Source organism: Acanthisitta chloris, unplaced genomic scaffold (assembly GCF_000695815.1).
Source record: "Acanthisitta chloris isolate BGI_N310 unplaced genomic scaffold, ASM69581v1 scaffold2280, whole genome shotgun sequence".
NCBI classification, from domain to species: Eukaryota; Metazoa; Chordata; class Aves; order Passeriformes; family Acanthisittidae; genus Acanthisitta; species Acanthisitta chloris.
The window spans coordinates 382184-398357 of record NW_008650981.1 but is presented as its reverse complement, the minus strand read 5'-3'; the positions used below and the strand labels follow the sequence as shown (position 1 = coordinate 398357).

The following is a 16174-nucleotide window of genomic DNA, read 5'->3' as shown; positions in this document are numbered from 1 at the left end:
TGCATGTCTGCCCTATAGAACTGACTGCAGGACAAGATTTAATACTGAAAACAAGGAAGAGAAATAAAACAACAGGGCCTATTCTCCCCAGGATGCATGCATAATTCTCATTAATGTTAATGAAAGATACTAAATGGATATGCACTGAGGGGAGTTTATTAGAACCTAATAAATTCTGGTATTTTTCCCTTTTTAAAAAATATTCTATAGTTATTATAACTGAAGTTCTTCAGGTGAAGTGAAAGATATTTAAAGAAAAAACAAAAGCACTATATCAAATTATACTTCATAGGTTCTTCTCTCAAAATGCTATTTTGCATTCAGAATTACTAGATTTACACATATGACTAATAATTGTGGGCTTAAATTATAAAACATAACTACAAAAAAAGGTTACACCAGCATGATCAACATTTGTACAGAAATGACAAAAGCTCCATTGATTTTGTCCACATATTTCCACAAGTGAACTGAACCATTTATACCAGAGAATAATCTCTCCCCAGACACCAAGGTTGTTCTGCTTACATGGGACTCAGACAATTGAAGACATGTTACAGATTCATGTTCTGCTGGATCATAATCCTGAAAGTAACTCAGAGTGGCCCCACCAAAAGGCCATAATGGAAAGAATGGCTTTTGTTGAGTGCAGAGATTACTTATTTGCAGGAGGAAAAAAAAAGGCATTCATTAAATACAGTGTGAACTGATCCACTTCTCAGACTGGGCAGACTGACCACCCCCTAATGACAACTCCTCTCCAGCTGAGGTGTACTGGAAGGCTAAGTGAGAAAGTATCACTGTATTGTCTTTGCTGGTCTGGTTTATTTTCTTTCAGCCACTCACAGAGAGAATTCAGTTCAGTGATCTTAGGCAGACAATATGAAATGAAGATTTTTATGGTAGCAATGAAGGTGATAACTCACCAAAAGTATAAACAGAAAAGGGTTTGGTTTTCAGAGATAATAATGCAGGAGATTAACAAAGGAGAAACCACTTTTCTCCTTCCAAAGATCTGAGCAATCTAGCAAACACAGGATGTCTTCCCAAACTTCTGCCTTTACCACAGGCTATGGATTTCCCTTGCTCCTGGCTGCAGAGCCTTGCTCTGAAGTGCTACTGGGAAGGATTTATTTAGAGAAATGTGCATGGGCACACCTCACTTAGCACTGGTCCTTGCATACAGGTACAGGCAGAAACAAATGTTTTGACTGCATGTCATTCTCAGTCCAGAAGAAGAGGCAGCCTCTTGGCCCAGACATGAGCCCACGCTAACAAACCTAGCCTGTTTGCATCTGTCCACAAAGATATCACCTCAGTGGGTGCAAATGTAAGCAATTTCTCAGGGTTCCCCCACTTGGGCATGCTGCTCTTCTGCCTGGGACTGCTGCAGTGAAGGATCCCCTGAGCACCCTGCCACAAAGCCAAGCCCCAGGTCATGGGAGAAGGGCTGGAAGACAGGACAGCTCCGGGTAGAAGCAAGACACTGCAAATGAAAAACTCAGAGTCACAACAAAATGTCCTGACTACAGGGGAGCTCTCCTGGCAATGCCAGAGCAGAGCAGTGCCCCTGACTCCACACTGCCTCTGACAGACAGACTGCACCACCCTGTGATAAATGACTGAGTCCCCAAACAGGATTGCAGTCAAAATTTACAATTTATTATGCGAATTTAAGCAAGCAAACAGCACTGGGTGCACAGGGAGTCTCTGCTCTCCCAACACACACCGTACAGGGCCTGGGTTCGGTTTATAAACTCCTACATATTCATCACTGTCCCAAGAAGAGGGAGGTCTTTGTCCAGACATGTTCACTTCCCCTCCCTGAATCTTCTTGAACTTTTTATCTCTTCTCCCAGCGCAGCTCATGAGCAAACACCTAAAAACATCAGCCTAAGTTTAACCCCTTCTCCTCTGGCAGACTCAGCCGGAACTCAATTCCTGTCCAGATCGAGCCACAAAAAGTTCCTCCAGGAACAACAACACAGCTTGACAAAACATGGTGAATGCTAAGCAAACAAAACGTCCTTAACAAACAAACTGTGTTATTCAGCGTAAATCATTACTTCAAAACAAAAATCTTTGCCCACAGCCGAGCACACCTCCCCCGGGGCCGCGGGGGGTGAGGCCGGGGCGGTGCCAAAGGCTCTGCCCTCACGGATCTCTTGGCCCTCTCGGCTTTGTGTCATAGCAGCTTCCAATACCAAATAAGCAGTATCACAAATAAAATAAGGCTTATATTAACAAAACAATATTGAGGTAGCTATATATATATTGAGGTACATATATTGGGGTAGATTCTAACATTGGTCTGTATTGACACGGATCAGGGGAGCACATTTCACCACCCTCAGCCTCTTCATCTGCTCAACAAAACAGGAATAATGACCTGGCTCTTCTTTAAATCATTTTTGCCACAACAACTTGGTTGGTCAAATTGAATTGCCAGTCTGCTGCACCTAGCAAGGGACTGAGAGCTCCCAAGAACAGAGACATTTCAGACTCCTGAAAAAGGCAGTCTGTGATGAAAAGGAAAATGTATGTGGAGAACTAATGGTAAAAAAAGCAAGTTTAGCAAGTTACAAGATTAATTTTACATAGCTGGCCAAGTATTACAGGCAAATTTTCCTCTCTGAAAGTGAACAGGTTAGCTCCAAAGTAGGTAACTGTTAAAGCAGAGAATCAAAGCTTCTCTCCTCAAAGTTTTCTGTCTGTAATCTCAGTTAAGGGAACAGTGTAATTGTCAACAGATTCCTTTCGGTTTTCCCCAATTTATGTCAATTGTGGCATCATTCCTAAAATACCCACAAACGCTTTTATTTACAGAATTTTCTATGCAGATGTTGCAATGATAATTTTTTCCTTTCAAAATCGAGGGGTTGAAGAGTGTTTATGTATTGAAAAAAAAATCATGAGCAACAGCAGCTAACTCAGACACAGAACAATTTATTTTTAAAATCTTAATCCTGACTGGCAAGTCATCTACTAGTCAAGCAGGGAATTTCTCTCCAGAAAATGCCTGGCAGCTGTGTTGAACGGCATAGACAGATGTTGACTTCTTTTATGTGATCCAAAACTAGGAACAGGTCGAGCCTATCAACCTGATTTTACCAGGTAACTGCCTACATTTATGTAAGAATCAGTATTTGTTTCATGATTATTCCTTTCTCTTTTTAAAAGACACACCTGTTAACATTTGGTACAAGCATGTCTGTGCAATCTGTCTGGAGACACTGGCATTCAGATTTCTGCAAAAGGAAGGTCTGAGTGTTTCTCTTCAGGGAGTGCTACACCTCTCTCGCCTGGAAAAGCAGCACAGTGCATCCAGCAGAGCATTGCTCAATAGCTGTCACTGAAACAGCAAAATACAACACAGCAGTGTGGAGTCCCAGACCTCCAAAATGCACCACTAGGTGAGATACTGCCCTGGGGAGTCACCACCTGAGCTGTACTGCCTAAGCTGCAGGTTTTTACTGCCATCACTACAAACAAGTGAAAGGAAAATTCAAAAAGGGTGAGCACCACACAAGAGATGCTCTGGCTCCATTCCCATTCAACCCCAGAAACTGCGATTCATTCCACCAGTATCTCTGCCACTTTTCCTATTGTTAAGCAAATGTTGTTTGACAAAGCTTCCTGAGACCGGATTTTAAGGGCATTTTTCAAGTTCTTTCAGAAGGCAGCTTAGATTCAGGGAATGAGCAGTAACCCTGTGTATGAGTGGTTTTGCCAGAGGGCACCCAAGCAGCTTTCAGGAGGGATGGGGCAAATGAGGCTTGAGAGATTTTGCTTTGTTCTGCAGCTTGCTCTTGGCTTGTCCAACCTTGCAATGAGCATGAACCAAAACACACTGCAGTATCTAGAATTATTGACTCTTTTTTATTTGTAAACAGTAAAAATGTTACATACTCTTCACCCTGTCGTCTTGTCCTGAGAAAGTTTCATTCTATTATTTTAACCTCAGTTTTCCATTTTTAAATCATTTCAAGCAGGAGCTTTTCTTTCTAAAATAGAAAGAAAGTCCTGCATGGGCTAACATGATGCTGCCAGAACAGACTAAAACAGAATAGATCAGATATCCTCATCTTTCAGATGTGCTTAGAGTTTCAATAGGTTACAGGACAGTGTAAACACCTGCTCTTTCATGTGCTGAAGGAACACAGGGCTAGGAGAAAACTCCATTCCCTTGATATCACCTGCAATTACATACATTTGTTGACATTTTTAAGAAGAAAACTCATTCAAGCTGTGCAGGCTCTCTGGGGAGCTGCAGGGACAGCTTTAAGTACACAGCTCACTCATTTTCAGAAGGGGAGGCGACTTTCAGGAAAAAAATATGAAGCCAATTTAACATTTTCGTTATCATCGCATTGATAAGGCAGTCAGGGCTCTAATAAGTGGATTCCCTTTGTCTGGCTGAAACTGGGTCATTAACACAAGCAAACACTGTGATTCTGCCCTTCCCTGGAAGATGTCACAGCATCCAGCCAGACAGCTGAGGCACCAAAGTTTAACACAGATCAGTCAACTGAAAATGCCTTTGGGCAAGAACACCCAATAAACTCGACCACAAAGCAGTTTAAGTGTGGGTTAATGCCTGCTTAATAGAAGGCACACATTGGCATGAAGCAGAGAAGACTGTTGTGCATCTGACCCTTTGACATCCCTTCTGATCTGTGGTCAGCATAGAGGTAATTTTATGTGGAGAAGCAAAAGCAGTACCTGGTAGGTAAGAATGCAAAGACAAATGTGCCAAATGGCAGGAGGTCAAAGCACAGGCACACAATGCTATAAAGGATTATATTAATTTTTAGAAAGAGTTAGAAACCTATTAAACTCAAATCTAACTTTGCAACACTTGCTTAATAAACAATTTTCACCTACTACAAAATACAGAACAGCATTAAGTTACATGTCTGAATTACATGGAAATGCTTTCACACATTTCTGGGGGAGTTACACTCAAGCTGAAAGCAGCGCTTTGTCACAAAAGAGAGAAGAAAAAAAACCAACCAAAAAAACCCCAAACAGCCATAAAACCCACAAAGCAAAAAAACAACCTAGCAAACCCCAAGCATTCCCTGTAAAATGAAGAGGTTTAAAAGATCCTAGATTGACAAAAAGTGTTATGGATGAGATGGAACTTGGAAAGAAATTCATACACTAACCACACAAAGATTAATCAGCCAGCCTTGACTGTGCTATTAACGATTTTAGACCTCATGCATTGTCTGGGATTGCTAGAGGTTTTACATTTTCAGTACAATAGGGTATTTGTAGGACCTGTACTCAAGAGTGGCATTTGATTGATTGTACATACTCTGAGACAGAGAATGCTTTAAATGCAAAACATATTGCTGTAACTTGGGAACAAAGAAGTGAAAGATACCTTCTAATTAAAACACAGGATTTTTGATCCTAATCTCAGTAATTGTGGGGCAAATTAAGAACAGCATGTAGAGCAATTCATGGATTTCTCAGCACCCCTCCCTATATTGTCTTTTTTTTTGTCACAAAATGTCAATTCAGTAAAACAGAAAGTATTTCCACAAGAGGTTTTGTTTTCACAAGGAAAAAGTTTTTGTTGTCAAATACTCTGTTACAACATTTTCAGAGGAAAATTTTTCTACCTTTCTGCTGGAAATACTTTCTCATTTTGAAATGTAACTGTTTATTGAAGAAAAAAAAAACCTGAAGAGCTTTCAACCTCCCAAATAAACCCTTCTGAATGACTGATTTGTTCAAGATTCTTCTGTCATGAAAATTGTAAATATCTGAACATATAACAGGAAAAAAAAATTTATAAAGCTTTTGTCAAAACAGGAGCAGGCTTTCCCAGAGCTGCATGGCAAGGTAGAGTGTAGGGAGCCCTGGCAGTGTTTAACCCTTCCCTGCAGGAATCCCTCACTGTGGGCAGCACAAAGCAATGTCCCTGCACGATCAGGGCTCCATGGGGTGACTGCTCACTGTCCACTTGGACTAGCCTCTGGCAGAGCCACTGGCATCCCCAGTCTCTCCCTGGGCTCGCAGAGCTCTGCTGACACATGATGTGGCTGCTGGGGACTGGGACAGGCACATCCTGAAAGTGCACACACCTTCATGTCACGCATATGGTGGTGCCTTTGCAGCTCCACACACATTACCTGTGGCTGAGCTCTCACCCACTGACCTTTGGGAGAACAAAAAACCAGCAGCCACAGCTCAGCAGCTCTGCAAGCTCAGCAAGGATAGAGCTGGATGTGGCCAACAGAGCTGCATGACTTTTAATATCGGTACACTAAGGCAATTTAAACAAGCATTTGAGCCTGCTTACTTGCTTATTAGAGTTTAATTTAGACAGTGTCAATATCTGTGACTAGCTCTGGGGATATTTTTGGAATTAAACTACCTAAAGAGAACATTCATCTAAGAAATCCATATGGCAGGAAAGAAGGGCAGAATTGCTAGTGTGGAATAGTAAAATCTTCCTTTTCATTACCATTCTTCAACTTAAATCTTTGGAAATTTCATTTACTTTCCTCATTTATACTTGCCTATTTTTACCCCTGGTTTGTATTCTTTGGGGCTTTTTTTTCCTGTTTGTTTCTTTTTTTTATTCCAGTCCATACAGACTATTCTGTGTTTGTACAGGGACAGAGAATTATATTGCTTTACAAGTCAGGGGTAAAGCATGTCATGACATTCACTACTGGAAATTCAAAATCATCCAGATTCAGAACCATCATAATTCACTGCTAAAGAGAATCTTTCAAAAATTTCAGTCCCCATCGCTTCAGGGAACTTCACAACTCAGTATTTCTAGATCAGACTTCATTATCCAGGTCATCATTTCAATTTATCAGTGCCTTGGGGCCTTTGGTATTCTCAGCTAGGGTGGTGTCATGCCCATCAATCACTAGGCTGTTTCTACATTCCCACTCTTCTTTCATCTCCTTTGGTCTTCAGAAAAAAAAAAAAAACCTCTATAACTTTCTATGGGTGTATACTGGACACAGACACATCTTACTTTTGCCAAATGTTGCCATGTTTTCAGTACAGGAACTGATCTGTACAAATTATGGGAGCTTAAAAAACTCTTTTCATTCTAGGTCCTGTATATTATTATTTGTACTAGGGGAGGACTTACAGATTTACCAGTGCATGGCAAACAAAATAGAAATAAGATGTTTTTCCTGGAAAGCTTACAGTTCAATCAAAAACTAAATGTTACATGTAATGAACAGAAGTAAGGACCTGACAAAGCAAAGAGAAAATTTGGACTTATTTTCCATCATAGAAAACACAGTTCTAGCCAAGGGACTGAATGGAGACTTCGACCAACACAAGGCAGATTTTGAAAAGAGCCCTGAAGGAAAGGGCAAGAATTATTACTTAGAGTGAGGAGGAAACAAAGAGCTAGCAAAAGGCTTTAAGGAAGGTGGAAAAAAACCTATCTGGATGACCCTGCTGCTTCTCCATCTCTGTAAGGGGCAGTATAATCCTAGCTTTGAAAATATACATCATTAACCCTGAACTACCCCAAACTAAATATAGAACCAAAATAGAAAGAAAATTATGAGCTCAAAACAGACATAGCAGCCCTGAGACTACTGAATTTGCTGTACCAATTACCTATCCACAATATTACATAGTCACCAACCAAATATTATTAGTGTGGTTCTCAGACCAATTCAAAGACACTGCTGCATTTCATCAAATCATTTTTGGACATCCCACAAGCTTTTGAAAGAATCATCATTCTTAGGAGTAAAGCAAACAAGATGAGTTGCTCACATGTTTCAATTCAATCTGGTTTTCAAATACTTATTTCTTCCATGTTTGCTTCTATTTGAATTTTTAGATTTGTTTAGAGGTAAGAAAAAAAATCTTTGCATTTCTCAAACACCAGCTTTTTTTGTTCATTTAAGAGAGCAACAGGGGATTTCCAATACTCCATTAAACAAGGACTCACGTCTGCTGGTCTGCAGGGAGAGCAGGCTGAAGCATCAAAAGTATTGCAGTTAGTGAATTTAATCCTTCCGATGCAATCAGTCTGCAATGCAATCTGATTAAATTTAAAGACTCAAACCTGAAGTCCAGTACTTTGGGTCGAGACATAAATAGACAAAGAGGATGAAAGAGCAGTCTGCTGTGGGTTTAAATAAAGCTTAGGCTCCACAGTTCAGGTTAAGATTTCTAAGGAATGCAAGCCAGGTGGATTGATTTAACATAGCATTAAAAAAAACATCTGGGAAAGAAAAACATGCACATGAAAAAAATAATCGTGAGACAATCTTCTCAGTGTAAAATAATTAGTGGAATGTGTGACATATAAACTAAGTTTCTGCACATATACCCACACTGCCACCATCAGCCTTGCTTTCTCATTTATTCAGGTGAACCTGAATTGGCAAACAGGCACTTAGTTATGGATAACAGAGGAGGTGCTCAGCTGCTGGAGACTTCAACACTGCTGCAAAATAGAGTAGGTGTTCATATGTGTTTGTGCAATGGACACTTACTGTGTAATATTATCTTGTCTCTACAGATAGATTAGTTGCCTCATGCTCCTGCCAGCTTGATTTGTTTAGCCTTTACGGAGTACAGAATACATGGAGTTTCTTGTGATTGAATCTCACATAAAAGGTAAACCTGAGAGTTTATTCTACACTGTGCTATACATCCACCAAGGCAGCTAGAGCATTTGCTGGCTTGATGTTGAAAAGAAGGCTATAAAATATACTAGGGAAATCTTGAAACGTCGCTCACTTGACATAGCAATAAGAGCCCTGCATTAAGATGCAGAGCTGATTTCCCTGATCCATGAAATTGCCTGGATATTTAAGGCATTCTCAAACAGAACTAGCATGAAATTCACCCTCCATTCCTGGCACAAGGACACTGTAGGTTTTGTGTTCTCCAAGGAAAACAGAGCTCAAAATTGCGGAGATTAACATGCTTTAAGAGAGGACCTAAATAGAATTTTCTTCCTTTCTCAAAGTTCTGCTTGCTGACACACTGCTCAGGTGCCACAGATGCTCAGCTTCTCTGTTGTGACTGGTGCAAGAACCTCTTAGAATAAAACACTGTGGGGAGGGACATTTGTTTCTCTCATAAATAGGTGACAAGGCTGGAATAAGCACAGTATGTGGAGAGCTATGAACAATATTATGAAGCAATATATTGCATTATTTTATGGTCTGAGACATGCAACATGGCTCAGAATTCTTTAGCAAGTGTATGTTTCCAGCTGGTAAAGGGTAAGAAAAGACCCATCTATACTTAGAAAGTATCACTGGGCTGAGGGTCAGGTGTAGGTATGATTTCTTCCACAGACCTATCCAATGCAAACACACAGACTGCAATAAAGGGGGAATTCAAAAGGACCATAAGCTTCCCTAGAACATTGTTCTGCAGGCTTTGCTAGCTTAGATTCACAGGAGAACAGTATCCACAAGGAACAGAGCACAGCAATAACGAAACTACAATTAGATTATAAAGAGCTTCCCATTAGGTAACTAGGAAGGTTTTAATACAAAATACACCAGTGATGTATCCTAACACTGCAGTACATGGTACATCTGCTGCACACACCAACAGCTTTCACACCAGCACAAGGAACATGTAACACTGGCTCTGTCTTAGACCACAAAACCATTGACTTCTATCCAAAATCACACTGAAAGAGTAATCTCCTTTCAACCTGTTGCATACATTGCACATACAATTTTCAGCTTCTTTGCCGCAAATGGAGACCTGAGACTCATGCTCAAGTTCAAGATTCTTCTTGGACATGGGTTACCATTCCTTCTTGTGGACATATAAATAATTATCTTTTTCAGATGAGGTTTCTCATTTATTGTCCTCAGCTAGGCTGAGAGCTGTTCCCATTTTGCAGCAAAGCTTTGCACTGAGCAGTTTAACAGCCAGTACTCTCCTGCTTCCTGTGATTCTGTTCCTACATAGCACGTTCAGTAGCCTATATTTATACAGGTATACAGAACTACATGAAATACAAATGGAAAGCACTCTTGAAGCCATCTGGTATGTGACCCCATTCAAAGCAAAATCAGCTACACCTAATTAGCTCCTGAGATATGCTTGCCTACCCTACTGAAACAGTCTCCACAAACTCCCTTGGATATTTGTTGTGATGCTTTGCTATTTTTACTATTAGAATGTTTTTCTAATGTTTAGTCTGTTCCAGAAATTTTAATTAAAAGCTCCCTTAGAGGAAGACTGGATTATTGTGCATTCTGATACATAAAAAAGCAATCCCAAACAAATCCACATGAACACATGACACGTTCAATTTAAGGTTCATAAATTATTTGTGGGCCACATAGGTATTTTTTTCAAACTTCCTGATTCAAAGCACTTTAAATGAAACAGCTATTTATGTATCCACCCTACTGTTCACTTAAAAGAAGATCTTGATCATAGTAATTTCTTCCCCGATTGAAGTTTCGAAAGCTCTAAGTTCTCTGAAGAAAATAGTTGTTGGCATTTTTGGATGATAAACATCCCAAAGTGATGATGATAAATTACAGTGTTGCCCAATGATGCAGAAAAGTAGTGAAATACAAACTGATAACCTCTGATTTATGAATACACACTCATTATTGCAAAGTCTAGGGGTTCACAGTTGTAAGAGCAGGTTATTTTCATCTCAGTGCTTATTAAAAGTGTGAGAAGGAAGCATGAAGGGTGGCTCCCATTTTGCAATGTACTGGATAGATGAACACTTGATGCTCTTTGTTTCCAGTATGAATACAAAATGATACAGAACTTCTTACCTTTTAAAAGTCTGCATAAGCATCTGTAACTGTTCACAACCACAGAAGATCTGAACTCTTACACCTGGATTTGTTCATTCATATTAGAAGTTTTCCTCACATAGTGATATATTATTCCTATAAACATTTTCTTTACAGAGAAAAAAAAATTTGTCCAAGACATTAGAGGAAATCCTGTGATCTGCTGCTTAAAACATGTTGGTGATAATGACAAAATTTAATTTGAAAGTAAACTTATTATTTTACCTATCAATTCCCAGTGAATCCTACCCAATGCACTCCAAGTCATGAGCCAAGGAAACTGTTCTGTCACAATACTGAAGTAAGTTGTATTACATTCCTTCATCACTGCCCAAAGCTTGGGGATTTTCTCCTTTCTTATTCTCTCTCCCTACTACTGTTCTGTTAAATACTCAAAGCAGGCAACACAAAGGAGTAGGAAAAATAAGGTCACTAGAGCAAATTGGAAAAAAAGTAAATTATTCCTATAGACCATCATTTGGTTGTTAATGTTATCTTAATCAACCCAAACAGCTTCTCGGAGACATGTAATTTGATTTTACAAAGTGCTAACCCATAGCCATATTTGACTTTCCTTTGATTCCAAACGTAAAAAATAGCCTTTATCTAATGTTCAGGCATATCATCTAACCACACGTGCATTTGCATTTGCATTACGAGGCAGTGAAACATGGCTGGAGAGCCATCTTGGATGTTATCTATGTTATTACTCAAGTGGAGAGTATAATCATAAATCCTTCTCTTCCTCTCCACCCCCCCTGCCTTTTTTTCAGAACTACACTTAAAATCTGCTTTTAAGCTTCACTGGCTCCATTACATTTGAACTTCAATAACAAGAATGTGATATGAATAAGCTGAGAGAAAGCATAGACAAAAGGTATATTTTCATAGCGTGGCTCAGTTTAACTGTTCCTATAATTAGCTACAACTCATTAGGCAATAAACAGAAAAACAAAGAGATTATGAATGGAAGGGCAATATTTTCTCCATAAAACAAACAAAAAAAATCCCTGAAACAGATGCCTCTTTCATGAGGCTTTCCTTGCATAAATACACCCAACAGCTTAGAAAAGATATTTTCTTGATTGAAAATTTTTGTTTAGGAAGAAAACCTGTAAACATTATCTTGGGCAATTTCAGTGAAAAGTGTTTACTGCTATTGCACACTTGGGATTTTTTGATCTCAAGGATAAAACAGCAGTACAACAACGGTCTGCAGACAACTACCTTTGATCTTTTATTAGTTCTTATAATTGTCTCTTAATTTGTATTCTGCATAATAAGCACTCACCTTCACCGTTTGTCCAGCTTCGGGGCCATCCTGTAAGCAAAGGGAGAAGCCTCAGGTTAGAAGAGCTAACAAGGATCACAGAGGAATTCAGAATCTTACTCAATAATCATTTGCATCCAATTACACTGTATGTTAATGTAGCATATTTTTCCTGAGGCCCATTCAACCTAAAGGTTTTGGGCAAAGCTCCTTTCCATACCAGGCCATAGCAAAGTGAAAAACTCTGTCTTAGACCACAAAACCAACAGTTGCTATTTTTCATTCTTTCAAATCATATTTTTTAATAGTTAGCAATAGGTTTCTGATCTTTGTGAACATGAAATCACACATGGAAGTGAGAATTTAATCAAAGTATGCTTGCTTAAATTCTGGTCCTAATGAAAGGGCTTAGTCTCCCAATTTGCTTTAAACAGAGCTCTTTTTCGGTATAAAAACACCCAGCACAAATAACTGAAAGGTCAGAATTTCTAACATCTTTACAGGGCCTGTGTATAAATAGCTGTGAGGAGGAATCACCTATTTCCACGATAAGCAGTGGGTTACCTGCAGAATGAGGAGATGTAACTGCTACGTCAAACTTACGCTGCTTTGAAGGAAGAGGATTTTCTGAAATACTCACAAACAAGCACTGCATTTGGGAGTGTTTTCAGGCTGATTCCAAAGTCTTGCAATTATTAATTAATTACACTTTCCTGCTAGTTTACCTTTCAGGTTGTTTTCAGTGGCAGATCTGGAAGACTGCAAGGCAGTTACTTGGGCTTCTTTTTATTATTACTGTAATTTTGCATTTATTGCCCCTTGAAGTTTCAACATCCTTTTGTCATTGGACTAGGAAAGAAGGTTGAAAGCTTGATAAAACAAACCATTAAACCTTTTTTTACTTGAGTGGTTTACATACCTGAATGGAAATGGTGAGCGAGGTGCCACAGAAGTGTTTCTCCACCACATTGGCAACCCTTTGTGCTGTATGAAATAAATCAGCCACTTCCTCGGGACACAGGTCACGGAAACGCTCCACCGGCCGCAGGGGACAGACAAGGACATCTGAAGGTGGTAGTGTCAAGGCACAAACACGAGTCTGAATGGTCCAGAAGGAGGTGTGTCTCAACCCCAAGCCTGTAACCTGGTTCTGATCATTTCTGCGTTGTCTAAACTCTTCCTCTCTGATGACACAGCAAGAGCATCGAAGGCATAAGGCTAAATACAGAGAATCATACGATGCTTTGTTCAGAACTTGTTGCCTCAAAACCCTCAGATATGGACAAAATGAGTAAACTAAGGTCCATCTGCTACTCCTGAAACATCTAAAAGAAAGTTTTCACAGATTCAAATTTACCATCTTGATAGAGAAATACTTGTATTTAACACCTCTGAAAGTCAGAGACAATTTCTTTTGTGATGAAAAATGGGGGAAGGCCAAAGGAATTTAAGACAGCTTTGGGGGTGTGATCTGACACATCAGTTTTACAATGTTTTTCCACATATGTGATATGTGTTTTTTAAAAACTTTATCTTACACCTCTAATTTTAGGTACCTAAATGTGAAAAGCTGACAGTGCTGATCATAGCAGATCACTTGCTTCTACACCATATTAATTACCATTCACAAGCAATGTTCACCTGTTATAAATATTACGTGTTTTTAAAAATACATTAAGATAATTACGACTATTTTCTTTTAAGCACAGTGTTCACAACCCTGTAAATATACTTAGATTTAATTCCACCTTGGTGGCTGTGCTTTGTGAGTCAGTGAAATGAAGCTATAAAGTAAATAATGGAAGTACACAGACACTGTTCACAGTCATCTGATCTGCTGTGTTCCCAGTAATTAATAATTGCTATGATTCTTCACTTGAAAGTCAATTTTATAACATTACTAATATGGTCCAGAATTCTTAGCAGAGCCTCAGTTGTGTAAATCCAACAAGCAAGTACTAGGGACTCGATTCTCATTTCAATTCCCTGCAGACAAGATTTCTTTGCTGACTTACAGAACAGTATTTGCAGAATAAAGACCTTAAAATAACCTTTAACACCATTTGAACTTTCATGACCAAAAGCTATGAAAATTATTTTTTTTCAGCATTAAAAAAAGTGTTCAAAGGACTATTTGAAGAAAATTAAGTTCCATGCCATTGTATTACAGTCATCTTTAGTTTTACTGCATCTTGAAGCCTGCAGGTATTCAGGAACATTCTCTATAATCGAGGAAAGGTAACTAGGAGCTGCTCTGTAGTTAACAGGTTCACAGAAAGGTTACATCAACCTTTTTCAAGAACCACATGAGACATTTGAAACAAGGAAAGATTAATACATGTGAAAGATTAATTATTTCCATAAGCACAGAGACAACATGTTTACATTGACCAAGTTTATTGTAGGAATCAGACTTATAATTCTGATAGGAAAGAAAATTAGACATTTTCTTGAAGTAAAGAAGTAGTGGCAGGTTTTGATCGGTTTTCAGAGTTCAGATGATGACAGACAAGTCTGTAATGGGTATTTGCTAAATTCTGGGAGCAGAATTTTCAAAAAAGCTCCACTACCAGCAGCTCCCAACAGAACAGGAGAAGACTAGTCCCAGCTGTAGGTGTTAATCTGCTTTGAAAATCTGTCTCTCATTTTTTTTTTATTACAGCATCAGCTGCGCCACCACTATTGTCCTTTTCTCTTGTTACAAGTTATGGTATTAACATTTAAGTAAGGAGAAATACACATTTAGAAAGCAGGCACCTGGAAACAAAACAATTGTGGGTGGGGACAAAAAGCCTAGTTTTGTGGGGTTTTAGTTCTGAAATGCTGTGCCTCTTGATAAGCTACTGGGCATAGTAAACCCCTTGTAATTCATTTGTGCCTTCCCAGCCCGCTGTGCAAAGCACCTCCATAAAAGATGCTATTGGCTGAACTCAGGGCCCAAGGGAAGAGCTGGAAAGTTGCTTGGCAGACCTGATTTCCATACCAGGAATAAAGGAATAGAAAAACTAATTAATTTTACTCATAAAAAGGAAATCCATGTCAACACTAAAACAGGAAAAAGGACATTCGTTTAATCTGAGTTCATTTTTCAAAAGGAGAGAAGGGAAGCTTGTACCCTCAGGGCATCTGATACTTAAGTAGATAATTATCCTCCTTCTGCAGCACTGCTTTATTATCATGGCTCAATGAACCATTTATAAATGAAGAATTTCCCCTCACTTACCTCTAGGAAAACTGCTGCTTACATTAAGACAAGTTTCCTTTTCTCCTTTAGAATTTTCCCCAGCAGTTTCTCGCCCTCTCAGACTCGCACACCTCACCAGCAACTGTTTGTTCTCTACCTAGCTCAGGGCCACAGCCACATTTTTTGCATTAATCATGGTTTCTACAACCTGATATTAGCACTGTACTACCTGCTCCTGTGATGGGCTGTGAAAAACCTGAGCTAAACACTGCTTGTGAGAGCTTTTGTTTCCATGTCACATGGCAGAGGGAGAGAAGGCTGGTTGTGACCAAGGCAGGACATCTGTTTTCTCTTCCTACTTTTGTCACTAATCTGCACTGTCATTTCAGTAAGTTTTTTCTGTTTCTGTCTCTCTCCTCTTCCACACTTTATCTGTCTCATCTGCTTAGATAGCATTTACCACTCAGTGCAGTGGATGTTTCCTTATTAACTGTGAGACTCTGTGCTCATGTGGGGCCACAAAACACTCCCACAGTACCTAATGATGCACCCATAAAACATGTCGTTCTGCAAAAACGATTTACACTTCCTCCTTCCATTACCAAAACTCATTTACAACTCAAACTAGATTTTAACTATATTTCTGTCTTTGAATGTGATAAATAATTCAAAGGCACAATCAGACACTGGAGCATCTTTACTGAACTTTCCATCATTTCAAAATAATTCTACAAAGAATAATGATAGAAATTCTGAATCAGAGCTAAATTAACATGAGAATGTAATTAGGACAACATTCAAGTTATATTTAACTATGAATATATTAAAAGGCAAATGTTAGGATGAATTCATGGATTTGAGGTCATTAAGAAAACAACCACCCACTGCAACTTTAAATCATACTTTTTAATTCCAATTTTTGAC

At 39.1% G+C, this 16174-nt stretch overlaps 1 protein-coding gene across 1 annotated transcript in view; it reads right to left on the bottom strand.

The window, feature by feature from the left end:
• The window catches only part of FHIT (fragile histidine triad), a 416581-nt gene that overhangs the window by 127359 nt on the left and 273048 nt on the right, over positions 1-16174 (bottom strand). The window contains 2 exon segments of the mRNA XM_009071094.1: positions 12088-12117; positions 12986-13131. Of these exon segments, the coding sequence (XP_009069342.1) occupies positions 12088-12117; positions 12986-13131 (176 nt within the window).